General features: G+C 38.9%; 1 protein-coding gene across 2 annotated transcripts; it reads left to right on the top strand.

Moving 5' to 3' along the window:
• The first annotated feature begins 623 nt into the window (after positions 1 to 623).
• On the top strand, positions 624 to 20179 carry adar (adenosine deaminase RNA specific). 2 transcript variants are annotated; one of them, XM_028012541.1, is made up of 16 exons: positions 624 to 745; positions 4793 to 6509; positions 6813 to 7117; positions 7862 to 8057; positions 8188 to 8384; positions 8779 to 8914; positions 9911 to 10149; positions 10306 to 10462; positions 11675 to 11843; positions 12040 to 12133; positions 12261 to 12377; positions 12477 to 12604; positions 13831 to 14013; positions 14127 to 14239; positions 15508 to 15635; positions 16547 to 20179. In XM_028012541.1, the coding sequence occupies exons 2-16, from the start codon at positions 4917 to 4919 to the stop codon at positions 16869 to 16871; spliced, it is 4080 nt and encodes a 1359-aa protein (XP_027868342.1). In that variant the 5' UTR covers positions 624 to 745; positions 4793 to 4916; the 3' UTR covers positions 16872 to 20179. The 2 variants fall into 2 exon arrangements, with proteins under 2 accessions (XP_027868342.1, XP_027868343.1); XM_028012542.1 differs by lacking the exon at positions 624 to 745 and adding an exon at positions 3451 to 3821.
• Positions 20180 to 25274: the final 5095 nt, after the last annotated feature.

Genomic DNA, 25274 nt, shown 5'->3' with positions numbered 1-25274 from the left:
AGGACTGGCATACACCAGGCTGCGCTAAAATTCAACCCAGAGCAGTAGCAGTACAGGAAAACAGTGAGAATGTATTGTTATTCTGGGTTGCCTCGGTGGATTAATAAACCATCAAAAGGAGTCTTCTTACTTGGACAACAGATTTCTTTTGCTGCATACAAAATATGCCCCTGTTGTGTCTGTGGCTTTTCACGTTGGATGTTGGATCATAACAAACAAAAGGATTCACGTTTTATATGTGTGTGGAAATATTAAGCAATATGGTTGATGTTATCAATTAATATGTAATTCCCAAGAATTTTATTTGTGGTAGTCTCACTTTTAGTCTTCTCAAAAGCTACTCTCAAAGCGTCTTAGTGGCTCAAGTTGTATAATTTTTTTTTTTTTACAGAATGTGTGCTTCCTGCACGTTTCAATTAAATTCTAAGACAGCTCAAATAATCAAACTTAAGGCACATATTAATATTAATAGTAATATTATTATTATTATTGTTGTTGTTATTATTATTTCTACACATTCTTCTAATATTGCTTGGAGCATCGCGAGGGGCTGAGATGCCTACTGAGGACGCAGTAGAAAATTATTGGAACCTTGCTCCGTACAGTTACGTCACTCTCATGCGACAGTGTTACTGTTCGCTCCCGTTGCAAACCAGAGCATCTCCGCGCATCGCTTGTTTGATTGTTTTTGTCACGGAGTTCACTGAAACAACAAGCCGCAGTGAGAGGAGTGAGTGGAGCCCAGGTAATTGTTTAAAGATGGTTTATGTTTGCAAATGACTTGTTGAGAAGTAGTTCGCTCTTTGGGGGGGTTTCCAAACATTTAAGAGAGAACAGGCAGCAGGCGGGGGACGGAAATGGTGCAGAATTCGGAGCTAGCATGATGGCTAACGTTAGCTTGGAGAAGGACCGATGTTCATTTAGCAGCTGCGAGCTTTTGCCATAATTTAAAACCTATTCATCTTTCTTATTCAGACAGTTTATTGTGTCTTAGTAGTTTTAAACGTAGATGCGTGTGACCTTCAAGTATTAAACTGAAAACTTTATGCCCACTTAGTGCTTAAAAGCGTCTAGTACAACACGAAAACATCGAAGGGAAAATTAGTGAAAATAATGAAAATAATGTGTATTTGTTAGGTTTTTTTAAGAGATGTCGTTTGGATTTCAGATTTAAATTTGATTCAGTTTTAAAGTCATGCAAACTACAAATAAAGTTAGATTTGAATCGCCCCTGCCCAATAAGAATATTCCCGCAGTGCATTTGAATAAAATTGTCAGCAACTAATAAATCGGCATACGTTGATTTTAAGTTAGTTTATCCAGATATTTTACAGGTTCCATGTGGAAAAAGTTATTTGTGTTTATTTACACCAAGCTGCATTGGTCCCAGGTCAATTACCCCACATTTCGTCTCTTCTTATGTTTACTTATTCTAAAACTAGCAGTTTCGTTCAAAAACATTACATTTCAATTCATTGCAGTTAAGTTGCTGTGAAATATCCCAATGAATTATGTTTCTTGATAATAACAATCATAAATGCCCAAAAGTGAAATAGCCTAGCACCTGCTTTAAAGGCATTTAAGTGTAATGATTGTCTTTGGCGCAACCACGTCGCTAATCTATGATGTCTACAGTGTGTAAGATTTGTCCTAATCCAATAAAAATCGGTGCATTTGTCATTTGGCATAAGAAAACTTTATGGGATCCACTTTGAAACTTGTATTACATGAACGGGTCAAACTTGGACAAAATAATTTCACACTTGTGTTACATTTTATTAAATACTGTTTGTGATATGATATGGTAAACCTTTTGTTTAATTGATTAGAAACCACAAAAAGATTAACCTCAGAGCTTTGCTGAGAATGTGGCAAGTTAACAAACCCTTTTTTTTAGGCTTCGCTGCCCTGCGTTTTATGTGTTTCCCTTCTGCCTTGAATAAGTACTTGATTAACAAACTTGTGCAGCTTTTGATGGCATGCAGACGAGGTTATGCAACCATTTGAAAAAGTTGCTCTGGAGCAGAGACGCATCTTAAAAATGAAGGGCAGCGGTCCCTGAGGACTGCAATTGAGTCTTCACCTAAATTGAGGTTTAGGTGAAGACTCCAGTACCTCTTGAAGTAATAAGAAAGCAGTTTATTTGCAGTCAAAACTCACTTTGGTTTGTGAGCTTTAGTAGGCTACAAGCTGAAATCTCTTTGATTACATCACCAGATTTTTTATTTATAAATAAAGCAATCTGGATTGCATTTTTGCTTCCTCTAATATCTTAGACAACATCATCTGTCTCAGCTTTGGACAGATGCGGAAGTGGCAACCTGACCTGGATATCTCACTTTCATTCAGGGTGTTTTCATGACGTGTGCTAATCATTTAACCTCTTTGCTATTTTGATCATTTCATAGTTTGGTGGTACAATATCTGCAGACCAAATGTCTATTCATACAGGGGGTTTAATAGCAGAGGATTTAAAATGATTTTCTGATTATTTTTTTTTATTTATTTTTTTACTCATGATCTACTGCAAATAAATCTGTTAACTACCTTCAGTTAATAGTGTCCATCATCAATTTGTTGCTCAGAGTTTTTGGTTGGTTTGCTCAGGAGTCACAATCAGTCATGGTTCATGCCATTGAACCGGGAAAGAGAGGGAGAGTTTTTGAATTTAACATGAATTCAATGTTACATGCAGGTATTTGACTACTAACTTACACAAATAAATACTTATCTACAACAAAAGCTAATCTGACATGCGATGGTTTGAATACATAGACAGGAAATTATTTGTTCACAAATGGGAAGGACAAGTTTGATCAGGGCAGCTGCTCTGTCTTAGGACGATAGATTGATCCAAACATGAATCAGAACCGAAATAAACAGAAATGTGATGTATTAATTTTTTTAAAGTGTAAAATCTATTTATACGTCAGGGTTTATTATGGCTCGCTGTTTCTACCACTCATGACAAAATCAATCTACATGGATAAATAAGCAGATGATACTAATTTTTATTGTAATTATATAAAACGTGTAATAAAATTGAATATGCAGTTAGAAATGGACCCGGAGCTTTCTGTGTTAATGGCCTCTCCAGACCGGACCGAAACCTGGATTTTCAAAATAAAAGGAGCGTGTTCCGATGTGCGTTTTTTGAATTTAAGTTCGTATCTTCTGCTGTTTACCACTCGTCCTTTCGGGAAATCAAAAGAGCAAAGGTTGGGCAAAACGCCTAGGCATGCCAGTAGGAATGTGAAATATGTTATTTAGAATACGCTTCCTCATGATCAGAGTCGATCTTTTTTCCCTTATTGTTTAATTTTATTGTGAGACCCTGAGCTCAGCCGGTGATCGTCCTCTGTGTCGCTCTGAGAGTGAGCAGTGTTTATATCCGCAGGGGAAAAACCGGCGTGGTCACATGACCACAATGGAAACCTAACTTTTACCAAGAAGAAAAAACGAAACTTAACTTTCTCCCACGTTGCCCCCTATTCCTTTCTTTTTCCAATTTCTCCTCGTGTTGTGTGTATAGCAGCTCAGCAGCGCATGGTGCAACATTACCGTCATCCATGCAGTATTTATAAGCGGGCTTTGGAAGGTTGCGGACTTTACTGATCTAACTGAGATGATCCAGCGTGTTTCACTCTTCATTTAAGCTACCTAGCGCTGCGCTTATTTTTACTATCTGTAACCTTAGTATTGTATTTTTTCTGTTTTTGTCAAAAATTTTTAAATAACTTGAGCATTGGAAGACTTCTAAATCAGCAAGCCTAAACGTGACCAAACTGTCTTTTTAACCTTCTTCCTCTGATCATCTGAAGGTGAGATTCATAATCACATGTGCTAGTAGCGGGAGGCCTTGGTCGTAGACTGATGTGCTTCTACAACCATACTGTGTAGAGTATGCAGATGTTGATTCATCACTCTTTGTTCACAAATTTGGCCTGGCTGTAAGCATAGAGACATGTTCTGTCTGAAAACTACATAGTTGTATTTTTGGCTGTCACATGTTGCCTTGCATCAGGATCAAAGTGAGTCAGCTCCAGCCCATGTTTGGCTCCCAGGCTGCCATCCCCCCTGTCGCTGCTTGTTACTCTGATGAACCAACACTGCATTGTGCTCCATTATTATGGGCCTGCTCGGCTCAGTGCTGACCACACCACAGGCGATGAAACCTGACTCAGTATTGGGTGTCCTCTTGTTGTTGCTGGCTGATGCAGACATCATTGAGTGTTGTCGGGTATGACACTGGACGCAGAATCAATATTTATAAAAATCCGAACCGCGTAATTTGAAATTCAGATCATAATCCCCGGTGTTTGTTTCAAAATGAAAAGTTGCTGGATTATCTGTTATGTTTCTTTTACTCTCCATTAGGGAGATTTCAAGCCACAGCATTAGTTTATAATGCTAGAAATAATAAAGAGCTACTACAAGCAGTTTTGAATTATTAAACCATTCGCCTTTACCTCGGGATTACCTTTCAACGTGACACAGAATGATGACATGTCCCTCTGCAGTCTCTTTGCTGACTTACTGTGTTACAATATGAAAATAAATGCAGCACAGATTAATCTCTGCATATACTTTTCAACTGTCTATGTTTAAACCTTCTCAGATTATCCACTCTGTTGTGTGCTGCATTTCAGGACAACAGTGGTGTCCTTGGAGTATAGGTTGTCCGACTTGTCCAAGGACACTTAAGCAGGCTGAAGAGTTGCTCACTGATGTGACTGTTTCTTTTAATTTGTCTAGTTAATTTGTCTCTTCTGACTTTGTTTTTCACTTTCAGAGTGTGTCCATCCTGAGCCAAGGCTCCATCTTCTGTGTTTCTGTTGGAATCCAAGTGCTTGGCGTGATCCTTAAGCTGAACTGAGAGCTGCTCCGGCGCCCCTTTTTAGCTCAACCCCTGCGCTATGAGCAGAGGTAGAGGAGGGCCTTACAAAGAACATTTCAACAGACGCCCACCTCCCCACCCACAGGCCAAGGAGAACTACCACAGACCAGTTCAGGCCCAATTTTTTCATGGAGAAAACCCAGATCTGATCCAAAACCAAAATTACTACAACTATCCTGGAGGGGCCCTTCAGCCACCACCTCCTCTGCTCCCATCGGCTCCCCCTATACCAAGCCAGACTAGATTGGCTGCTGCTTCTGACTACAGACATAACCAAGGTCAGGGTGGCAGCCCAGCTCCAAATTCCTTCCTTTGTAAACAAGCAGAATTTCTAAGAGGACAGAGCACCGAGGCGCCACAGTTTAGATCCAGCCAACGAGGCAGGGGCGCACCATTCAGCAGGTCACCTACATACCAGTCACCATCAGGCTATATTAGATATTCAAACACAGGCAACAGTCCTAGAGGTCGAGGGGGCTACAGCCCTAACCAGATTTTTCCATACTCTTCAGGTCCAAGAGCAACTGGAGGGGCCCTGGGCCCTCGATTACAAAGTCAAAACCAGTTTCAAGGCAAAACCAGCTATAATCAGTCATCCAACAGACAATTTTGGCCCCAGACAGAGTCTCTCTGTGACCGTTTTCAGAATCTGTCTCTTCCACAAGATCAGTCTAGTCGAGGTAGAGAGAGGTTTGACAGATACCCTTTCCCCAGCAGCTCAACAGAGTCGAGGTTCGAAAGAGTTAACCTCACCTTTACGCCAGACATACAGGAGCAGGTGCACAGAGCTTTGGCTGCTTTGAAGTCAGGTGAGAGGATCTCTGCTAGAGTATTAGCTAAAAAAATTCATTTACCCAAAAAGACAGTAAACAAGGCTCTCTACTCTTTGGAGCGGTCACAAAGAGCTTATAAGCAAGAAGTCCTACCTCCTCTGTGGAGTTTGTACAGGGCGGAAGGAGATTACGTCTCTGACAGCAAAAGTCCATCTTCCCATCTGTGTTTTGGTCCAGAACCTCCACAAACAGCTGAAACAGAGGTCGACCCAGAAAAGGAAAACAAGGGGCAGGTCAAAGAAGAGAACTCTGATACAGAATCGAATTCTTCTTACAGCTCATCTTCAGAATCTTCTGACTCTGAAAAAGCCGAGTCAGCAGCAGAAAGTCGGAACGAAAAAGATTGTCCAAACACAACCAGCTCCACCCATCAGGAGGCCAATTGTCCCATCATGGCAAACTGCAAAGAGCGGGTTTTACAATTTCTTCTAGATGTAGGAGAGGCAACTGCTCTTGTCATAGCCAAAAATCTGGGTCTTAAAAATGCCAAGCAGATCAACCCCACCCTTTATGCTTTGGCAAAGCAAGGTGAAGTCAATAGGGATAGTGACGTTACTCCTCCAAAATGGATGCTTTCTGCGCACCGCAAAGAGAGGATGGAAAGGAGCTTAAAAATTGCAAAGAGTGCCTCCATTTTTGGGAGTCATATGGGAATGGAAATCTGTAAAGAGGAGGATGCTGCAAGCGCCGATTTCCTATCGACCTTACCTCCTGTACCAGGACTTGAGCCTTTGCCACTGTTGGAGGATTTGCTGACAGAGCAAAGTCAAAGTACTGAGGTACGACAAGATTCATCCTTTTTAATATTGTTATATTTCTACTTTCAAGGATTATTCCAGAGTTTCTATAGTGAGGTTCTGTTGAAAGGTTAAGATCTGTTTTGGAGTTTTCATTTGGAACAAATGTTTATAAGTTGATCCTGTGGAAAATTAGTCAGAGGCCAAAGCAAAACATTGCCTCTCCCTCCTAAAACAAGTTTCAAGTTATATCATAGCTGTTTAATTTTGCATAGTAGTAGATTTTAGTTAATTTTTACTAAATTTATGAACTAAAACCTAACCCTCTGTTCTTCATTTCAATAGCTACCTTTATTGTTGAGTGAGGACAAAGCTCCTGGTGAGCAACTGTGGGCCTCTGATGAAATCCCAGAGTACCTCAACGCAATCCGGCGAGAAACCGATGCAAAGAAAATGGCAGAACAGCAGGGCGGTGCTGTGGGAACCGTCGCTGTGTCGGTGGCTGCACCACCTCCTCAAAATCTGTGGGCCAAATTACAGGAAGTGAGGCTGAAGAACCCTGTCAGTGGCCTAATGGAGTATGCCCAGTATCTGGGCCAAAACTGCGAGTTCCAGCTCCTTGACCAGTCAGGACCCTCTCATGACCCAAGGTTAGTCAATTGACCTTTTAAGTCATCACGTTGCCTTCTGCAAGAATAATTTGTTAATTACTTGGATATGCCTGAGTTAGAGTTGGAAAAATAAAGTCTGGATTGATGCTCGTTATCACCAGTAGCAATGTGAGATCCATCATTTTAGTTTTGTGTTTGCACCTACGTTTGTTTATAGCTTTGAAGTACCTCTTAAAATCTTTGGAGGGAAAGCCTGCCTCCACGAAGTGCAGCCAAGAATGAAAATAACTTAATTGTTATTCATCATAAGAGCCGGTGTCTTCAGTTAATCATATATTTAGCGTTTTTGCATAGTGTGGAATGAAAAATAAAGAAAAATGTTCATACTTTTCAGTCAGAAAAATTGTGCACTTTTAAACTAGCCTCTATCATGATATCCCAGTCCATTTTCTTAGATAAAAGAGTTACGATTTTGAAACAAAGCTAGTCTAAGTTACTCCGCAAACAAACAGAACTGTGAAATGATGCAATACCATGTTTAAAAAGCCAGAAGCCAAAATCAGCAACTTGTTGGTTTTGGAGCTATGGAAACTATAAATAAAACTGCTATGTAAGCAGATTAAGGTGATCATTTTGATCTCCAAATTTTGAGAAAACATCTTGAAAAATTATTAACATTCCAGTCTGGAAAAGCATTTAAATGCTGTATGTGTTGTAACTCTGCATGTCGATAGCTTGGGTGTCTAACGTGTTTGTGATTTTTCTTTTTTCTGCTCTGGTTAGATTTCGCATGCAGGTGATGTTGAATGGGAAGCTGTTTCCCATTGCAGAAGCTTCCAGTAAGAAGGTCGCTAAGAAGGATGCTGCAGCCGCCGCGCTGCGCATACTTATCGGAGAGATTCAGGGAGGACCAGGTCCGCTGGAGGAGGGAAATGCCGCCGTTGTTGACCAAATGTTGGATATACTTCCAGAGACAAGCGTGAGAATTTTTTGCTTTGATAAAATAATTTCTTGTATATAAATCTGTTATGAGTTCTGGATACTAAATATTTTCAAAACTGTCCTTAAAATGTTGTGTCTGAAGTTCTTTTTCCCTGTCTCTTCACCAGGGTTCAGTTGAAAATATATCAGGAACCTTCGGGTCGAACAGCGTCGAAGTACCAGGGGAAGGATCTCGACAGCCGCTGTCCCGGTCTCTGCCTGGTGGGAAGAATCCAGTGTCTGTCCTGATGGAGTACAGCCAGCGCAGTGGAAACTCAATCGAATTCATCAACACTGGGCAGGCAGGCCCACCACATGACCCAAGGTTCTGGTTCCTTCATTTCTATTTGAAGCAGATCTTCCTGCCGAGTCCGGAGGTTAACTTCTTTTGCAGTCACACATTTCAGCCTCATAAAAGCAGCCATCTGTTAAACCTGTTCTTAACACGTTAGTCATTTGATGAAGACAATACCATCTTTATCTATCTTGTCTTTTCTGTTTAATCCATCCCTTTAAGCTGAGATGGAATGCCACATTTCATCCTCTCTTTGCTTGCTGCCTTTTCTTCCTAAAAAAACCCAAACAAAAATAACAAAATTAAGGTATCATAAGCTATGCAGGTACTGTGAGTCTAACTCATTTGTTTAAGTCTTTGATGCAAACAGGAGTTTTGTATGTTCTTGATTGCCCCATTTTAACCCTTTCTGTCCTATTTCCAGGTTCATGTTCAGAGTGAAAGTTGGAGACATGACGTTTGCCGAGGCCTCGGCTCCAAGCAAGAAGGCAGCACGTCAGCTGGCAGCAGAGGAGGCGGTTAAAGAGTTAATGGCTGACGGAAAACTCCAAGTCAGCAAGGTAACAAATGCAGGACGTTAAAGAGCTCATATTATTATTCTCATAAAGTTGTAGAAAAGTTAAAAAGGAAATTGAACAACTGCAAACCTAAATGCGCATTTTTGTAGAAGCACCAAGAAGAGTTATAGAGAGCATCCACTCTGGTGGAAAAATGTGACAATTTATTGGTTGTGCTTCATGCAAATCTAGAAGTGGTAAGAGGAAATCAATTGGAAATTCATGTTTACATTTCGCCTCACGCCAAATGTAAAAAAAAATATGGTGTCGTGGAAAAGTAAATTTTGTCGTCCCCTTTGAACACTCCATCGACGAGGTGAAACATGATGGTGGGAGGTAGTCACAGCTGATGGAAGGTCAGATAGAACTGAATCCAGAAAAATCCTGGGAGAAAACCAGTTAGATGTTGCCATAAACTGGTTTTGAGGTTCACCTTTGTGCAGGACAACATCCCTAAACATTTAACCAGAGCTGCTTTGACAAGCTGAGAATCTGTCATAGGACACTTTCCATACGGTATTTTAAAGGAATAATGATACAAAACTTAATTCTCTAGATGTGAATATCTCATAGAGAAATATGACTATGTCTCTATGCAAACAGGATTTTGCATAGAGATTCCTGTTTGCCACCATCTCTGCCTCTAAAAATGGCTGGAGGCAGAGGTAGTGGCTTCTACACCATATATACTTAATGTAAATGCACACCACACTTCTCAGATCTTCAAAATCATGCGTCATTTCCTTCCACTTCACAATTATGCACTACTTCTTCTGAGTCTATTGCATAAAATCACAGTCAAATACACTGAAATTTCTAGATGGTAAAATGAAAACCTCTGAGTGGTACAGTTGCTTTATAAGGCATAGTTGCTTTATTACAGTGCCAAACACTGTAAAAAAAACTGTATTTATTAAGGATGTGGTGAAATCTGTTCCCCTTGCTGACTGTTTCACATCTCCTCTGCCTCGCCCCTCATTTCTCTCTGGTTTCTTCCAGCCTCAGTTGCCCCTCGGCCCGTCCTTTGAAGGAGATGGAGGTGCTTTCAGAGCAACCTGTCCTTCTTTGCCTCCTCTAACTGCGAGTGAGTTGCAAGCTGCCCATGAGGCAGGTGTCGGAGACCTCATCAATCACCTGAACAACAACGCTGTGTCAGGTCTTTTGGAATATGCCAGAGCTCGGGGCTTTGCTGCTGAGATCCGCCTGGTGAGCCAGTCTGGACCCCCACATGATCCTAAGTAAGAGCAAACTTTTTTGTTTTCAGTTATTAAAAGCTTTAAAAAACATTCAATCAGAGAATGTAGGTTTTTTGTTTCCTAGATCTAGGTTTAGCTGTACGTATTTCTTTATAGGACTTTGAAAGGTTCTCCTTATTGCCTCAACTCCCTGCTCAGGTTTACCTATCAGGCGAAGCTGGGCGGCCGGTGGTTCCCTCCAGTTTGTGCCTCCAACAAGAAACAGGGAAAGCAGGAAGCAGCAGACGCGGCTCTGCGGGTTTTGATTGGAGAAGCTGAGAGGGCAGCACGCACTGGAGAGCTTATCCCAACTGAGGTACCTATGATTAAGACACATGAATTATTTAACCCAAAAGTAAAAAATATTCTCCAGCTTCACAGGAGTTGATATTGAGTCAACATGGGACATTTGTTTTTTAATGGATAGTTTATGATTGTTCAACTTGGAAGCTGTTATAAGAATGAGAATGTGCAGTGTTATCATCTGATATAAAAGTACACTTAATGGATAAATGTGGATGAGTTTAATCACTAGTAATTAAACTTTATACACACTTGATAATTTTACATCTTTAAAGAGAATTGACCCAAACACTGGATCCTGTGCTACTCCACAAGCTGAAGCTTGTTATTATAAACACACTGGAATCTCCCAGGCAATACATTCCCACCCATAATCCCCGCTACATGTTTGAGCCTTTGCAGCTGAATGCTTTGACTGATTTTATAAAAAGTGGTGCTGTGATGATCCAACAGGACAAGTGCAGACACGTCCATTGTCTCTGAGGCCCTGAGAATACTATCAGTGACTTTCACCAGTGTTGTTTCAGAAACAAACATGTTATAGTATAATTAGTGTTGAACGTGCAAGTTGAGGCTAATAGTTTTGATGACTCAGAATGCTTATCACTAATCTGGTTCTGCAGTTATTTATTCGGCTACTGCACATACCGATAACCCAGTTAACATCAGAAGGATGCCAAGGATTAGTCATCACTGGAGAATGGGTAGCTCAACACAACTGTGACTCTTTAAGTCTGGCTAGGATCAATTTTGTTTTCCTTCATTAATGATGAATAGTGTGCTGCTTAGTTACATTCAAAAATCACATAATCTGCAAAAAATAAATCACTGTTAATTGCACAACCTTACCATATGAATGCGGTTACATCTTCAAGTAGAACCACTAGAAATGACCAAACAGCAGACCTTTACCTCCAACAGGTTACCAAAAGTGATGTAATGCCTGTTGACATACTGTAAATAGATTTTCTGATCTGGCCCATTCAAGTAAAGGCTGCATCTACTTTCTTTAAGCCTACCTGATCGCATTCTCTTTGTCTGCACTATAAGTGAATGAATTATATTCACAGATTTCTGCACAGGAGAAGCAAAGATGTGCAAATAGCCTGAAAATAATTTGTCTGAAGTAGGTTAATGGGCTATGTGTGTCTTCAGTGCACAAGAAATGAATCGTATGTAGAAAAACCTATAGTTTAAATAGTTGAGTTTCTTTCTTTCTTTCCAGCTACCAGTAAGTGGCAGCACTTTGCACGACCAGATAGCCATGTTGAGCCACCAGCGTTTCAACGCCCTGACCACCCGCATCCAGCACAGCCTTCTGGGACGGAAGATTCTGGCCACCATCGTCATGAGAAGAGGGGAGGGACTGGGGACTGTTGTCAGCCTTGGAACTGGTAAATCCCTGACCCATAACAATCATTGGGTTGGATGTAAACAAAGTGTTGTCCCTGCATTTTTACCTGTTTTGTCTGTTTCTTCTTTGCTTAGAAGAATGTAGTGTAACAAATAAAACAGAACTGGGTCACAGAAGAACTGAGAGGCGTTTGGTTGTCGTGTTGGTTAACACTGAATGTGTTTTTTTTTTATCAGGAAATCGTTGTGTCAAAGGGGAGGAGCTGAGCCTCAAAGGGGAGACAGTAAATGACTGCCATGCTGAAATCATCTCCAGGAGAGGATTTATTCGGTAGAAATTGATACCACGCTTCTTCATTGATGTTTCTTCCTCATTTCTAAAAATACGCTCTCCTCTCCCAGAACCAGCCTGTGTGACTTTATTTTGAGATGTAACCCGCCATCTCCTTTCTTCTCAGGTTTCTGTACAGCGAGCTGCTCAAGCACTATGATGGAGCAGACGACAGCATTTTTGAGCCCGCAGAGGAGAACAAACTCAAGATCAAACCTGACATTACCTTTCACCTCTACATCAGGTTGGGAAATCTTCCAACGCCTTTTAGTCTGGCACATTTGTGTTTCATTCTGAATGCCTCTTACTTTGATTTATGTTTTTTCTGTCCTTTCTTCCACAGCACGGCACCTTGTGGGGACGGAGCTCTGTTCGATAAGTCATGCAGTGAGGCAGGAGATGAAACCGAGGGCCACAAGCCGCTTTTTGAGAATGCAAAGCAGGGCAAGCTTCGTACTAAAGTGGAGAATGGTGAGACAAAAATGTAAAATGAAACAGCCTATGTGGAAAGCTACAGTAGACAGAAAAAGTCTGGTCTAGTTAACTTACCAGGTTTTTGTGGTGTTACAAATGAGTCCAATAGAAATAATTCCTGAATACTCCCTGTTTGGGTAGACCTCTATTGGTGTGGTACGTCTCTGCTTTGAAATATTCATCACTCTACAGGTTTCACTCACAATAAGACCTCACCTTGGTGTTCTGTTCCAAATATTCAATGTTATTCTGATGTAGCCATTTTTTAAATTAGATTTTCTGCTGAAGGATGAAGTCCATTTTCAGCTTCCAATACTGAAGGTTTGGACCTTCAGTTGTTTTTTAAAAACTTTTCATTATTCGTTTCACCTTTACTACAGGTTCCAGCTCTGGCTGCAGAAAATCAGCCATGAAGCACGATTCTTTCCCTACCATGATTCACTGGTGGTTGTGTGCTGTTTTGCAGATGAAGTGTTGTTTTTGTGCCAAACATGCTTTATTTGGAATCATATTCGAAATGTTTTATCTTTGTTTCATCAGACCATACTACATTTCCCATATGTCTTTGCAGAATTTAGTTTTGCTTGGCTGTTTTAGTTTCAAAGAGCTCTTCCATATTGTTGTGGTTATATGGTTACAGTTACATGTGGTTACAGTTGCATGTTTTTCACAGAAATGCAGTTTTTCATCAGTTTTGGTTGGATGTCCAACTCCTGGCAATTTAATTGTTACCCATGTTTTCTTCTTCATGACTGCATTAAGTTTGTTCAGTGTTATATATTATGCTTTGGAAATTCTGTTATTCCTTTCTCCTGACTGACGCTTTTTGACATTAAAATCCCTTTGATGCTTAAGAGGCTCTTTCCAGATCACAGCATTTTCTCAGAGGTGCAACAAAGTAAATGTCAGAAAAACCCTCTAGAGCAGCTGAAGTTTATTTTGGATTATTCTGAACACAGGTACTGTTTAAATTTATGCTGTCACGTTAGCTGAGGTTTTTACTTTTTGTTTTACCCCGAGAAGATTACAGTTTTTGTTTAACTTCAGTTGTACAGGTCATTTGTCAAATTAAAGGTGGAAAAATGTATCCAGGTCTCAACTTTTACATCACAAAAACATGCAGCTATAGCCCTTTCATATCTACTGTAAGACATTTTTTTCATATCAAAGTCCTGCTTCTGGTTTGTTTGGAGGAGATACAGCTTCTCTCTTGTTGTTTGCAGGTGAGGGGACCATCCCAGTGGAGTCGAGTGCCATTGTCCCCACCTGGGACGGCATCCAGCATGGTGAAAGGCTGCGGACCATGAGCTGCAGTGATAAGATTCTGCGCTGGAACGTGCTGGGCCTGCAGGGGGCACTACTCTCTCATTTCTTGCACCCTATCTACTTAAAGTCCATCACCCTGGGTAAATCATGCTGCTGGACGGCGATTGTCACCATCTCGGACAACTATTTATAAGATTTAACAGTAAATCAGATTACTCCCACTCTGACAGATTTATGTCTTCGATCATGACAGGCTATCTGTACAGCCATGGTCACCTGACACGTGCGGTCTGCTGCCGGCTGGCCAGGGATGGCGAAGCCTTCTCCCAGAATCTCCCTCCTCCCTTCACCCTGAACCACCCTGAAGTGAGTATCCAAGTTGTTCTCAAAGTCAGGACACGGACATAAATCAGAAACATGGAGGTCATTCTCACTAAATTGATTCATTAAGCTGCCAGCACTCCTATTTGTGCCTTCACAGCTGTTTTTCATTGTTCGTCGTATGTAAATGGGACTCATCCATCAATTAACAAAAAGCAGAAGGGTTCCTGTTGTGCTGCCAGGAAAAAAGTCCAAAATCCAGTAACTGGCAGTTAAACTCATCGCTTGTATCCTTCTGTTTGCTAAGCCTGTCATACATATCAATTAAGGTCTAATGGGCACCACTATTAACAATTAACTATCACTCCACATTTATTGGCACACCTGGATTTTTTAAAGCAAAATAAATGAATATTTTATTGCTGTAGTGTAATCCTAGAGAGAAAAAAAAATATATATTTTTAATTTTAGTGTATTTATTCAATAGTTGAGGGAAAGATGCATTAAAACATTTTTTTTTACATTTTTGAATGAACGCTGTTCATCAATGTTTACTGTTAGTAGTTATACAAAATATTTTTTATTTGTTCGCATCCCACAGAAGATGTGAAGAAGGTTTTGTCCTTTAAAGTCTGAATTATCTGTTGAATGCCCTCTTCAGTGTGACGAAAATAAATATAATTAAATTTTTAGAAATTAAATTAAAATCTTTTTATACACTTAGTCTTCTTTCCAGAAAGAAGACTAAGTGCTTTATGAAAATTTTTTTCTGTCGTAAACTCAAAGTAAACATAAACATATTGTAAACAAATTTGATAATCCAAAGAAAGTGCAGCTAGATGGGATTTATGAATGAAATGAAAACAGATTTTAACTTGCCTCTCAAAAAGGTCAGGAAAAACACGCTGTGTATTTAGAATGTCAAATATGAGACTGAACTGGTGCTTAGCATGTTTATGTTTGTGATGGTAGAATGGATTAATAAATTAAAGTTGTGTTGTTTCTTCACGTCTGACCAAGCTTGTCAAGCTATTGTTGTATTTTAGTACACTGTGCTGATTTAGAGTTATCAAATACATTTGTAGTTCAATGCATGTATGTCTGTGTTTAAAAAAAAAAGGAAGCACTTTAAGTTAACTCTGCACTGCTTTTCTGTATTGGACTGGTATCAGCAGATACCAAACCTCAGATATTATTATTGGAAGTGAAAGAAGTGGATCCCTACAAAATAGGCTAAGAATTAGTTTTAGAAATTCCTAACTTGCTTTAAATGTTTACATACAGACCTTTTTTATCTCACTGTTGAATTAAAGGTGGGCAGAGTGAGTGTGTACGACTCCACCAGGCACACAGGCAAGACCAAGGAGTCCAGCGTGAACTGGAGCTTTCCAGATCAGCACAACGTAGAGGTGCTGGATGGGACTAAAGGGAAGCTAGATGGGTACGTGTCACATGGTTACCTCTCCCGATTGCTGTACACACCTGGTGCTTCACTGTCCCGTAGCCTCCCTTGTTCTTTTTTCTTTAGATAAAAGCTAAATCTATCACTGCTTACAATCAGAGCATCATGAAAGCAGAATCATTCTCTGGGCCAGTTACATTCAGGAGTGTAGTTGGGTTCCTACATTCCCATTCTGTTTTAGGATTTTGCAAACCTCATTTCAAGATTGTAATAAATAGTGTGGGATGACTAATAAGACGTTAACATAGATTATTGTCTTACCACAATAACCTATGAAATAATATAATCATTGCCCATCCCCTCTGTACTTTAAATTGCTGCTATGGTAGAAATAGCTATGTGTTCGTTCTTATACTAATGTCCCAAACATGTTCTCTTTATTTACGTGTAAAAGTCACTGGTATTATTAAGATTTTTATGGATATTTGTGTAACATTGCCCACTTACAGTAAAAATGAGAAAAATCATGATACCACCACCATTGTGTGGCATTACTGGGATTAGTATCTCATGTTAGAATGCATTTTAATTTATTTCTCATTCATAATGTTGCTTAAGCAAACCAATATTTAGTTTTTTACATTTATCCAAAATCATTATTTCTTGTTTACATGCTTATCAGAAAGCAATAGTTTGTTAGAAGCTACCCTGGATTCATACATTCAAAATAATAACTGCTTTAAATCAGTTACACAGTGCAACATTTTTATTTATTTTGGTATTTACATCATATGCCTGTATGACTTTCTTTGCTTTAGTCATTTTAAAAAAAACCATTATGTGTAGTTTTAGTTAAAAAAAAAATGGTGTTTTTCCACAACCACCATGTCTCTCTTATTTTTTTTTCATCAGTACAAAGCTAAAGAATCCTCAAATGTTTCTCCCTTCAGGAACAAACAGGCCATGTCCCGCGTGTCCAAGTCCAACCTGTTCTGCCTGTTTCGCTCTCTGTGCCAGAGATGTGGCCGCACAGACCTCCTCTCTCTGCCCTCCTATGCTCAGGCCAAGACGTCGGCCTTGCCCTTCCAACTTGCCAAGCAGCAGTTCTTTGAAGCTCTCTGCATCCACGGCTACGGAGCCTGGATTGGCAAGCCGCTGGAGGAGAAGAGCTTTGAGGAGTCAGAGGGAAACAGAAACAATGGTGTGAGCATCCCTCTGGGAGTTGGGAACAGTAAAAACGGAGGGCTAGTGGAGTACAAGCAGGCGGAGGCGTAGATCCATGCAGGGGGCTTAACTTCAAAAATCTTATTCATCTGTGGGGAAATGGAAAGAAAGGGTAGATTATGGGGAGGGGGCGGGGAATGGAGACATAATAAAGTAAAAGTACAATCAAACAGCACAAAGCCAGTGGCCAGAACTGTGTCTTCTGACGGAACATGGTTGAAGGCTGCAGTGAGATTGATGGGAAGGGACGGGACGAGTCAAGGGCAAAGCCTGAAGTATGAATGAGGTCACAGTTGATAGGACAGAACTGGGTAGAGGTCCAGGGGCTGTACAGACCACTGTAAACACTACATGCAAGAAGAACTTTCTGCAGTCAGTTTTCATCTTTGTCGGTGCTGCACGGCTCAACTTCAGCGGTTTGTGCGCAGTTCTTTGCATTATGTTCCAGACCTGTAATGTTAATTGTTCTGTTGTTGGAGTGCAGACCATATTATGTTTTCTTTTTGTATTGTTGGAGCTGGTTTGTAAAATATGCTTTTTGTTGCTTTAAGTGGAAACTGCAAAACATTCTGGACCAAAATTATTTCTGCTTAATAAATTGTTTTATTATTACCATTTGCACCAAAAGAAACAAAGTAAATCTGGCCTACTGTCACTCTGCATTGTTGCAGTTAAGGCAAAACAAAGAAACAAAGAAAGCAGCATAATGGTCTTGCATTAACCCTCCCGCAATCTTGGCGCGTTGCTCAGGAGGAGCGCGGCAAATGTGATGGTGGCAGAGGGTTGTCCCGTTAGACCATCAGTTCCCGAAACCAAACAAAGAAAACCTCGGAAAAGTTCACTCTGGGTAAGTGCAATCCGGCGCAGAGTCATAAGGTGCACAGAGTAAAAAACCTGTTTGGTCCAAATGACCCTGTCTCTGAAGACCTAGGGATGGTTAAATTAAAGTTAGTGATTTGCTCTGGCTAAAGTTCGGCAATAATGTGGCTTAGAAGCGGCTTTTGGGAAAGGTTTAAGGAAAAAGTGATCCTCTCAACTCATCTGCAATGAGAATTTGTCAATTTACGATGTGTAGGTTTTATAATGCTTTGACCTACTGATACAGATATTTTTTACGACTGGTAACATCTGATGTAAGAAAAAAACCTCTTTTAAGGGGTTGTTAGTTATTTATATTTGGGACATCACACCAATCTGGGAGATAACTGTCACTATAAAGCAGGGCTTTACTGACATAAAACCCTGTTTTATAGCAACATAAGACAAAAACAAAATTAATCAAGACAAATACAGTAGAATCTTTCCCAAGTAGATTTTGCCACAAAAGACAAAGTGTGACTGGCTTAACAAAAATAATATTTTTCATATAGATTTCCAAGAAAATGTTGATCCTTACCACATATTTAATGTTTCCAAAACCCAGCTGTTTCCAAATGTGGTATGTTCTGTTGAGAAAGGTTGAGAGACCTAAACAATAAAACAGAGCAACTTTGAACGTGTTGAAAGTATCTCAATGATTCCTTTCAAATAGCTCCTTGCATCTTTTTATTTTTTTTTTCTGAAATTATTTTAAATACATTACTGATGGTTGGTGTTTTCCCACTCAGTAATGGTGTGCCCACAGAAGAGTGTGAGTAGGAAGGCCTGACTCAACTGGTTTTAGTCCAAAAGTCAGTTTCTCGGTGCATTCCCAGTTGGAAGATGTGGTTCCTTTGAGATCAGATGCCAACTTAGGACTGGTAGCTCACCCTGCTGCACACTCTACGTTAATTAAGTTGAAGATTTACTTTAAAACTGCTTTTCCTACACTGATCATTCATGTGACAGTCAGTGAGTATGGAGATAAAGGTACAGTATAATTTTGTGTTGGGAATATAAAATGGTGGTTTGCAGAATATAATTCCCTATTTTTAAAGTCAAATGTTTGACTTCTAAAGATAATTTTATAGTTAAGTGTTTTTCTTCATTTTAAAGGCCTAAGAAGCCTCCGCAAACTGACAGCAGGGTCGTCTTTGTATTTTCATGTTTTCAGTCACTGTATAAACCTAAATACATTGCATTGGCTCTGACCGGCAGAAACAAAGATTGTTCTTTGTAAATATATATTTACATTAATCTCCCTTTAAGGCTGAGTTGCTGGGGTTTTATTATTTTAGTTGTATTTGATTTGAACAATGCATTGACTTAATTTGGTTTAAAGGAGAGAAATCCTTGTTTAAAACTTACAGTACAGTCCCCACACTTTAACTGTACATAGGATCAAGTTTTATCAATCAGACACTTTAAGATTGTGGTTGAAGCTTCTGTGTTGTTGTTTTGTTTTTTGTTTTTTTTTGCTGATCTGATTTCTACCAGATTGTTAGTTCCCTGCACATCCTTTGACATCTTGTCTTTATAGTTTTAATTTCCTCAGTTTAGGTAAAAACCTTTGATTGGTCTCATCTGTCCTTCAAACATTTATGGAGAAATTACCATGTCTCAGTCTGAAATAAGTACAGTATCACTGTTTCTCTGGTTTATGTTGTTTGAGTCTTTCTATTTTTTAAATTTTTTTTTCTAAATCTGTAATTATTGTTCTCTCGTAATGTTTTTGAAAGCCTCAAATGTTGCTTTTAGCTTCTGCATGGGAAGCGGTTAGATCTTGAAGCTCGACTCAGGAGGACTGCAAAGTCGGAAACGTGGCTGTCTGTAAGGGGCGCTGTTTTCTTAAATAAAACTGCTGATGCAATATATACATGAGCTGTACACAAATACATGAGTACACAGACATGCAGTGGGTTTCAGAAGCCTGAGTCTGGTGTCAGGACCTCGTTTAATTTGTTACTCAGATTATTCAGTATTTGCTTTAACTAATATTGATATGCAGATATGCCTTGGAGGTTTTCTTTTTTTTCCAGAAAGGAAGAGCTATGCAAGCACTAAGTGATACTTCAGGCTGTTTTGTGTTGGTCTGCTGCCTCTACAGATCTATTAGATTCTTCTCTTGTTTTTAATTATCTTAAGCTTGAAGTTGCTGTTTTAGAACAGAGAGCACCTTTTTTTGCAACATTTAATTTGGTTCTTATATTTCAGCTGTAACTGAGGGACTATAACTTGTGAATTAAACACAATGTAGCAATGCTATTTATGTAAAATAAAAATCATTTCAAGAGTACGTAAGAAATAGAAATCTGAGTAGTTTTGATGTCAGATGGTATAGGTCTTTGTATTGGACTCAGACCTCTGGATCCCACTGTATGCAACAATAGATGCTTGGAGTTTGATTGTTGTACACACAGTATGTCTGTGTGTGTGTATGTATTTGTGTTTTTAATGTATATATTTTCTAAAAATAAAATAAAATGGCTTTTTACATTTTATTTTCATGATTTTTTTTTAGATTCAAGTGAATTATATCTTTCTTTTTAACAATGGACTTTGGGAAATTGAGATAATAAAAATGGCAATCTATTTCATTTATTTTGATATGTAAACTGTTGAAATGTCTAAAGTGCATGAAGGTGTTGAACTGGTTTAGAAGACTTGTTTGAAGGCAGACATTTTGAATAATCAGATTTCAATGTCGGAGCAGACGCAAAAAGCAGCTTTCAAATCTTGTTTTCATTATTTGCTATCCAGGGACTGAGGAAGCAGAAAATAGTTTGTGAGCTTAACCTCAAGAATACTTGACTTATGCAGCCAGACAGTGATCCAAAGCACAGCAGCAACTCCACATCTGACTGACTTCAAAAGAAAACTAAAAGCTTTCAGTACGGCCTTGTCAAAGTCTGGGTTTAAATTTAACTAAGACGCTTTCAATTTTTCCATAAGCAGTGAGCCAAAATTCCTAAAGCATGACAGTCCTAAGTGCTTAAGTAGAAGGTAACTGTATGTTTTGTTTCTTGAAGATGTTTCACCATCCAACAGTTAGAAATCCAGGTTGGCTGGATGAGTGGAATACTCTGGAAAAATTCTTCTTCCATATACTAAGGTAATTTTTTGCCTGGTATTAAAAATTGTTTGATTTAGAATGAAAGAAGAAATCTGTAAGTGGGCAAGTATTTTTTTTTTTGCAGCACTCTAAGAATTGTTCACTTAAGCATGAAAACCCTGAGAACTAACTTTGGCTCACCCAAAGTTTCTCCAGGAGTTCAAGGAAAGTGTGTGAGCTAAAGGTTTTTCTCACTCGTAACAAGTCTAAATCTCAGGACAATGCTCTAAAGGATCAGCAGGTGGAGATACGTTCACGCATGAAGCCCCTGGGTTTCACCATGTGAGCCACAGGCAACCATTACACTCACAGTGCAGATTGAGCAACATTCCTGAGTAGATAATCATTTTATAAGTTTAGATTTGATCAGCTTGTACATTCATGTGTCTTTATGGCCATTTAAAATCCTACATCTCTGAATGTATAGAGATATTTGCTTTCCACTAATGGTGGATAACAGATTGTTAACAGATGGATAACAGATTGTTATATTTTTTGTATTTTAGAAACAAGTTTAATTTGAGAGAAATCTGTTGTGTACTGCTAAGAATGTATCAGACGAACCAAGACCCATTTGACATAAAAGTGCATAAAAACAGGTTTGGAGTGAAAGGAATCCATATGTAAAGTACCAACATAATGAAATATCCAAATTATAAACTAATGAGGGACTTCTGGGGATAGGGTTAGGGATATTGTTCCTATTTGGGTAAAAATCTAGCGAGGCTAGCGGCTACAGGAAGTTGAAAATGTAGCATTTCAAAAGTGGTAAATGCTACAGATGGGGATGGAAATAATCAAAAATAACTAAATAGGGCTGAAAACCGATCTCCACTTGTTCAAGACAAGACAGTGGCTTTCCACCAATTTAAAACTCCCATGAGCCTCTGCTTCGAACATTGTGGGAGTGTTTATGATGAGTTGTTTAATATTTGCTATGTAGCAACCACTTTGGCAGATAATTAAATGTGTGTGTTCAGTGGTTTTTAATTCATGTGTGGCGAAGATGTTTACTATGTTGGAATCGTTATCCTATTACAAAAGTTAGTCCATCATAAACTTCCCACGGATGCATTTTTTAAATTTGATAATTTATTTAGAAAGATTTTCTTTCCATTTGCTTGTTGCAGAAGCAAATCCAAACGAGTTTGAAAGCACTTGGACAATTTTTCCTGAAGACCAGAGCTGATAAATGTAGTCCTATCAACTGCTGTGAAAAGACATTTTAAATCTACACCCAATCATTCACAAAGTCTCGTCTGAGGTTGGCTCAGTAAAAGCTGTCAAATACTCATAAATGCATGTTTGTGCTGTTTAGATGATCCATGCTGTGCCAAGGGCCCGTTCCAATCAGGGACTCAACCCATCAAGTTGGACTCATACTGTCTCTGCAGTCAATTGTTTGAAGAGCGGGACTGATGATGAAGGGAGAGGGAGTCAAGAACGATGAGAAAAAGGATGGATGAGTTGAGTGAAGTGATGAGAGGTGAAATATTAGTCCAAAGCGAAGGGCTTAAATAAGCCAATCGATGCTCTCCAATGGAAATAAATGAGAGTTGGGAAGCAGGGAATAGGCTCAGGCTGAGTGTGGAGAAGGAGAGTTTGACAACCCAGATTCAAAGGATAAGACACTGACAATCAAAGGTGTAAATGGATGGAGCATCAGAGTGGTGAAATATCGACAGATAACGTTAGACTATTATTCTTAATTTATAAATCATTAATGTATGGCAAAGTAAAATAAAAAATACTGAATGCATCATTAGTTTCTTAGCAATAGTTTAGTAGTTGCATCACCAACTTTCCTTTCTCTCATCAAAACAATACACAAGTGTGCAAAATCCATTGTGATTAGACACATGAACTATTACATGTTAAATTTGAATGTCCTCTACATGGAAAGCATGTGGTTTAGGAATACTTTGATGGTGTAAAGTGTGAGAGAAATCAGATTACACATTTTATCCATAGTTGCAAGTGAGATTGTAAATGGATATATATCACTTTTCAAGTCATACTGTCCACTCAAAGCACTTTAACAATAGAAGCCTCATTTCCCCTTCAGCGCTCACAAAGTTAGTTACTTGTCTTGAAACTTTGGTATGAGGAAGACTCACAATCTGCTGTTTTTCTGCTTTTTTGTCATTTTTAACAAGTAATTCCCAAACATTGGTTCCACATGTGGAAGATTTTTACATGCGTTTGACATGTGGAAATCAAATTATGAATCATTCGCATGCAGGAAAACTTTTCACAAGTTGTAATTTTTACTTCACATTAAATATGTGGGAAAAACGTCACATATGTTTCAATTAGGTACTATGAGATGTAGTAATAGAAAACCTTTTAGTTCACACAGATGCTTTAGATAACATGAAACATGGCAACAACTCTACATATAAAATGTTTTGCTTTGTTACAGATATATTTTGCCACTTAATGTAATCACATGTGGAACCTGTGTGGTTTTTTGCTGTAATACAAAAGTGATGCAACATAAACCATAGTTTTCTTAGCATAGATGTGCAATCTAAGGGAAATGTCCTGTTGGTATATTATCTTTAATTTAAAAGTGTAGTAACTTTTTGCATCATTTAAAAGTGCAATATATCAAACTAATAAATTCAGGTTTGTATCTAAAATCCATTAATAAAGTTTTAATATGCAACATGAAAGATGTCAACATAGGAAACCACCTCTGCACCCATCAAGAAGTAAAATATGTGCAACCAAGGAACATATTTACCACAACTGTAAATCTGGCAAAATGTTGCACCTTTGAAGGGTTTTATTTATATGCTCATAATGCACAAACTGCGACTGCATGCTTTTCTGCCTGGAGACCAGAAACATCAACAACCTTGGAAAATTAAGGGGAAAGACACCAGCTCGTTCCATTTATTTATATAATTACAGACAAATTGAACTTCTGTAGCAATGAGTAATCTCACTCTGCTAATGAGGAGCCTGATACATGTTCTAAAGTTTGAGCTCGAGCAACTTAGGACTGCTTCATCAATTGCACTTTCTGCTTTTGCCATCTGTGAGACCGAGCAGCTATCCGGAGATCCATCAGATCAACTGGAGCAGTTGATGGGTAAGAGCCACAGTGCTTTGTTAATTGGGAATATATATTTGGTTCTTCATCAGGTTAGGCAACAGAAAGTGGCTTCTGTGGAGCCTGATGTCAGGACGCCTAAGAGAACAGTTTGGTAATGAGGAAAATCCTCCCTCACTGACAGAGACAGATTTTATTAAAGTGCAAGAGAGCAGACATTTAATTGCAGTCAGCAACCTGCTCTTCATTTTTATCCCCATCTGTGCTTTTTGGTCTATAACAAATAGGCCGAACAGGATGTTCTAAATGTTTTTAAATCATATTCACGTGTAAGATGTATGGCAGAACAGCAACTAGTGTTTCTATGATGTGACGTGCAACAGTCTTAGTCTACTTTTAGAACAACATAAAATGTTAATTTGGTCAGGACACAATTCTTGCAAAGTAGCTTGGACTCAGTTTTTACAGCATAATGAAATCTTTTCTTTCAGAAAAAACATCACAAAATGACAAACAGGCAGTGGCATTTGACTTGGAGATAAGACACAGCTGACTCAGGGAGGCTGCAGTCATCTCTGAAGCACACAAGCACCAAGCTCGCATAACTTCTCTCAGCTGACACGTTACAGTTGTCTTCTGAGATGCTTTAAAGATTTAAAACATTGTGATATTAAGATGTGAGGTCAGATACAGATCACCTGGTTGTCACTTACCTGCAGTATAAAGCCATTAGAAGTTTTCAGTCCCATTCCTGTAATATGGGATCTTAATCACATCCCTCCTGTGGGTGAGCTGTAGGTGCAAGTTGTTCAAATCTAGCAAGCTACTGATCAACTGCAGGCTGAAATACAAGCACATTTGAATAAACCGGAATATTTTTGAAATGATACGTTTTTTTAATAATTTGATTAAAAAAAGGAAAACTCTTGTTTTGTGACATATTTCTAGTTTTTATTTCGGTTCATTTTGATGACACAATCATCTAAATTAACAGAAACACTTTTAAAAACTTCTCAGGATGTAATAAGTCCATATATTTTTAACTCTTTGATATGAATTCCTGATATAAATGAACTTTCAATAAAGCTTACTTCCAGTTTGTTGTATTAACAGTCTGTTTTATGCTAAAAATGCAATTATTTTAAATACGTTTTTTCCTTGATATAATTTTCATCCCTAAGCTCATTAAAATTTCTATTGAATCTTGTATTACAGCATTTTATTGTAAGACAGCTTTGTGACTCAGTGCATCCTCAGTATAAGTAAATGTTGCATAATTTCATCTTAGTCATTTGCCTTTTCAATCAGGGGTGACTTGGTGCAGCGTTCCTTTTGTCAAACAGCCTTGAGTCTCCGCCAGCAGCACAATTAAAGATGCCACAAATCTGTCATGTGACCTTGTTCTCTTCATCATAACAACTGTAGC

The sequence above is a fragment of the Xiphophorus couchianus genome, chromosome 3 (assembly GCF_001444195.1).
Source record: "Xiphophorus couchianus chromosome 3, X_couchianus-1.0, whole genome shotgun sequence".
NCBI classification, from domain to species: domain Eukaryota; kingdom Metazoa; phylum Chordata; class Actinopteri; order Cyprinodontiformes; family Poeciliidae; genus Xiphophorus; species Xiphophorus couchianus.
The sequence above is the reverse complement of the archived record's forward strand: the minus strand, read 5'-3'. Positions and strand labels throughout refer to the sequence as shown.

Coding starts and splice junctions, on each gene's coding strand:
- adar (XM_028012541.1), top strand. CDS start 4,917: ATGAGCAGAGGTAGAGGAGGGCCTTACAAAGAACATTTCAACAGACGC. Junction 8,385..8,778: donor GGCCCACCACATGACCCAAG/GTTCTGGTTCCT, acceptor TCCTATTTCCAG/GTTCATGTTCAGAGTGAAAG. Junction 11,844..12,039: donor TGTTGTCAGCCTTGGAACTG/GTAAATCCCTGA, acceptor TTTTTTTATCAG/GAAATCGTTGTGTCAAAGGG.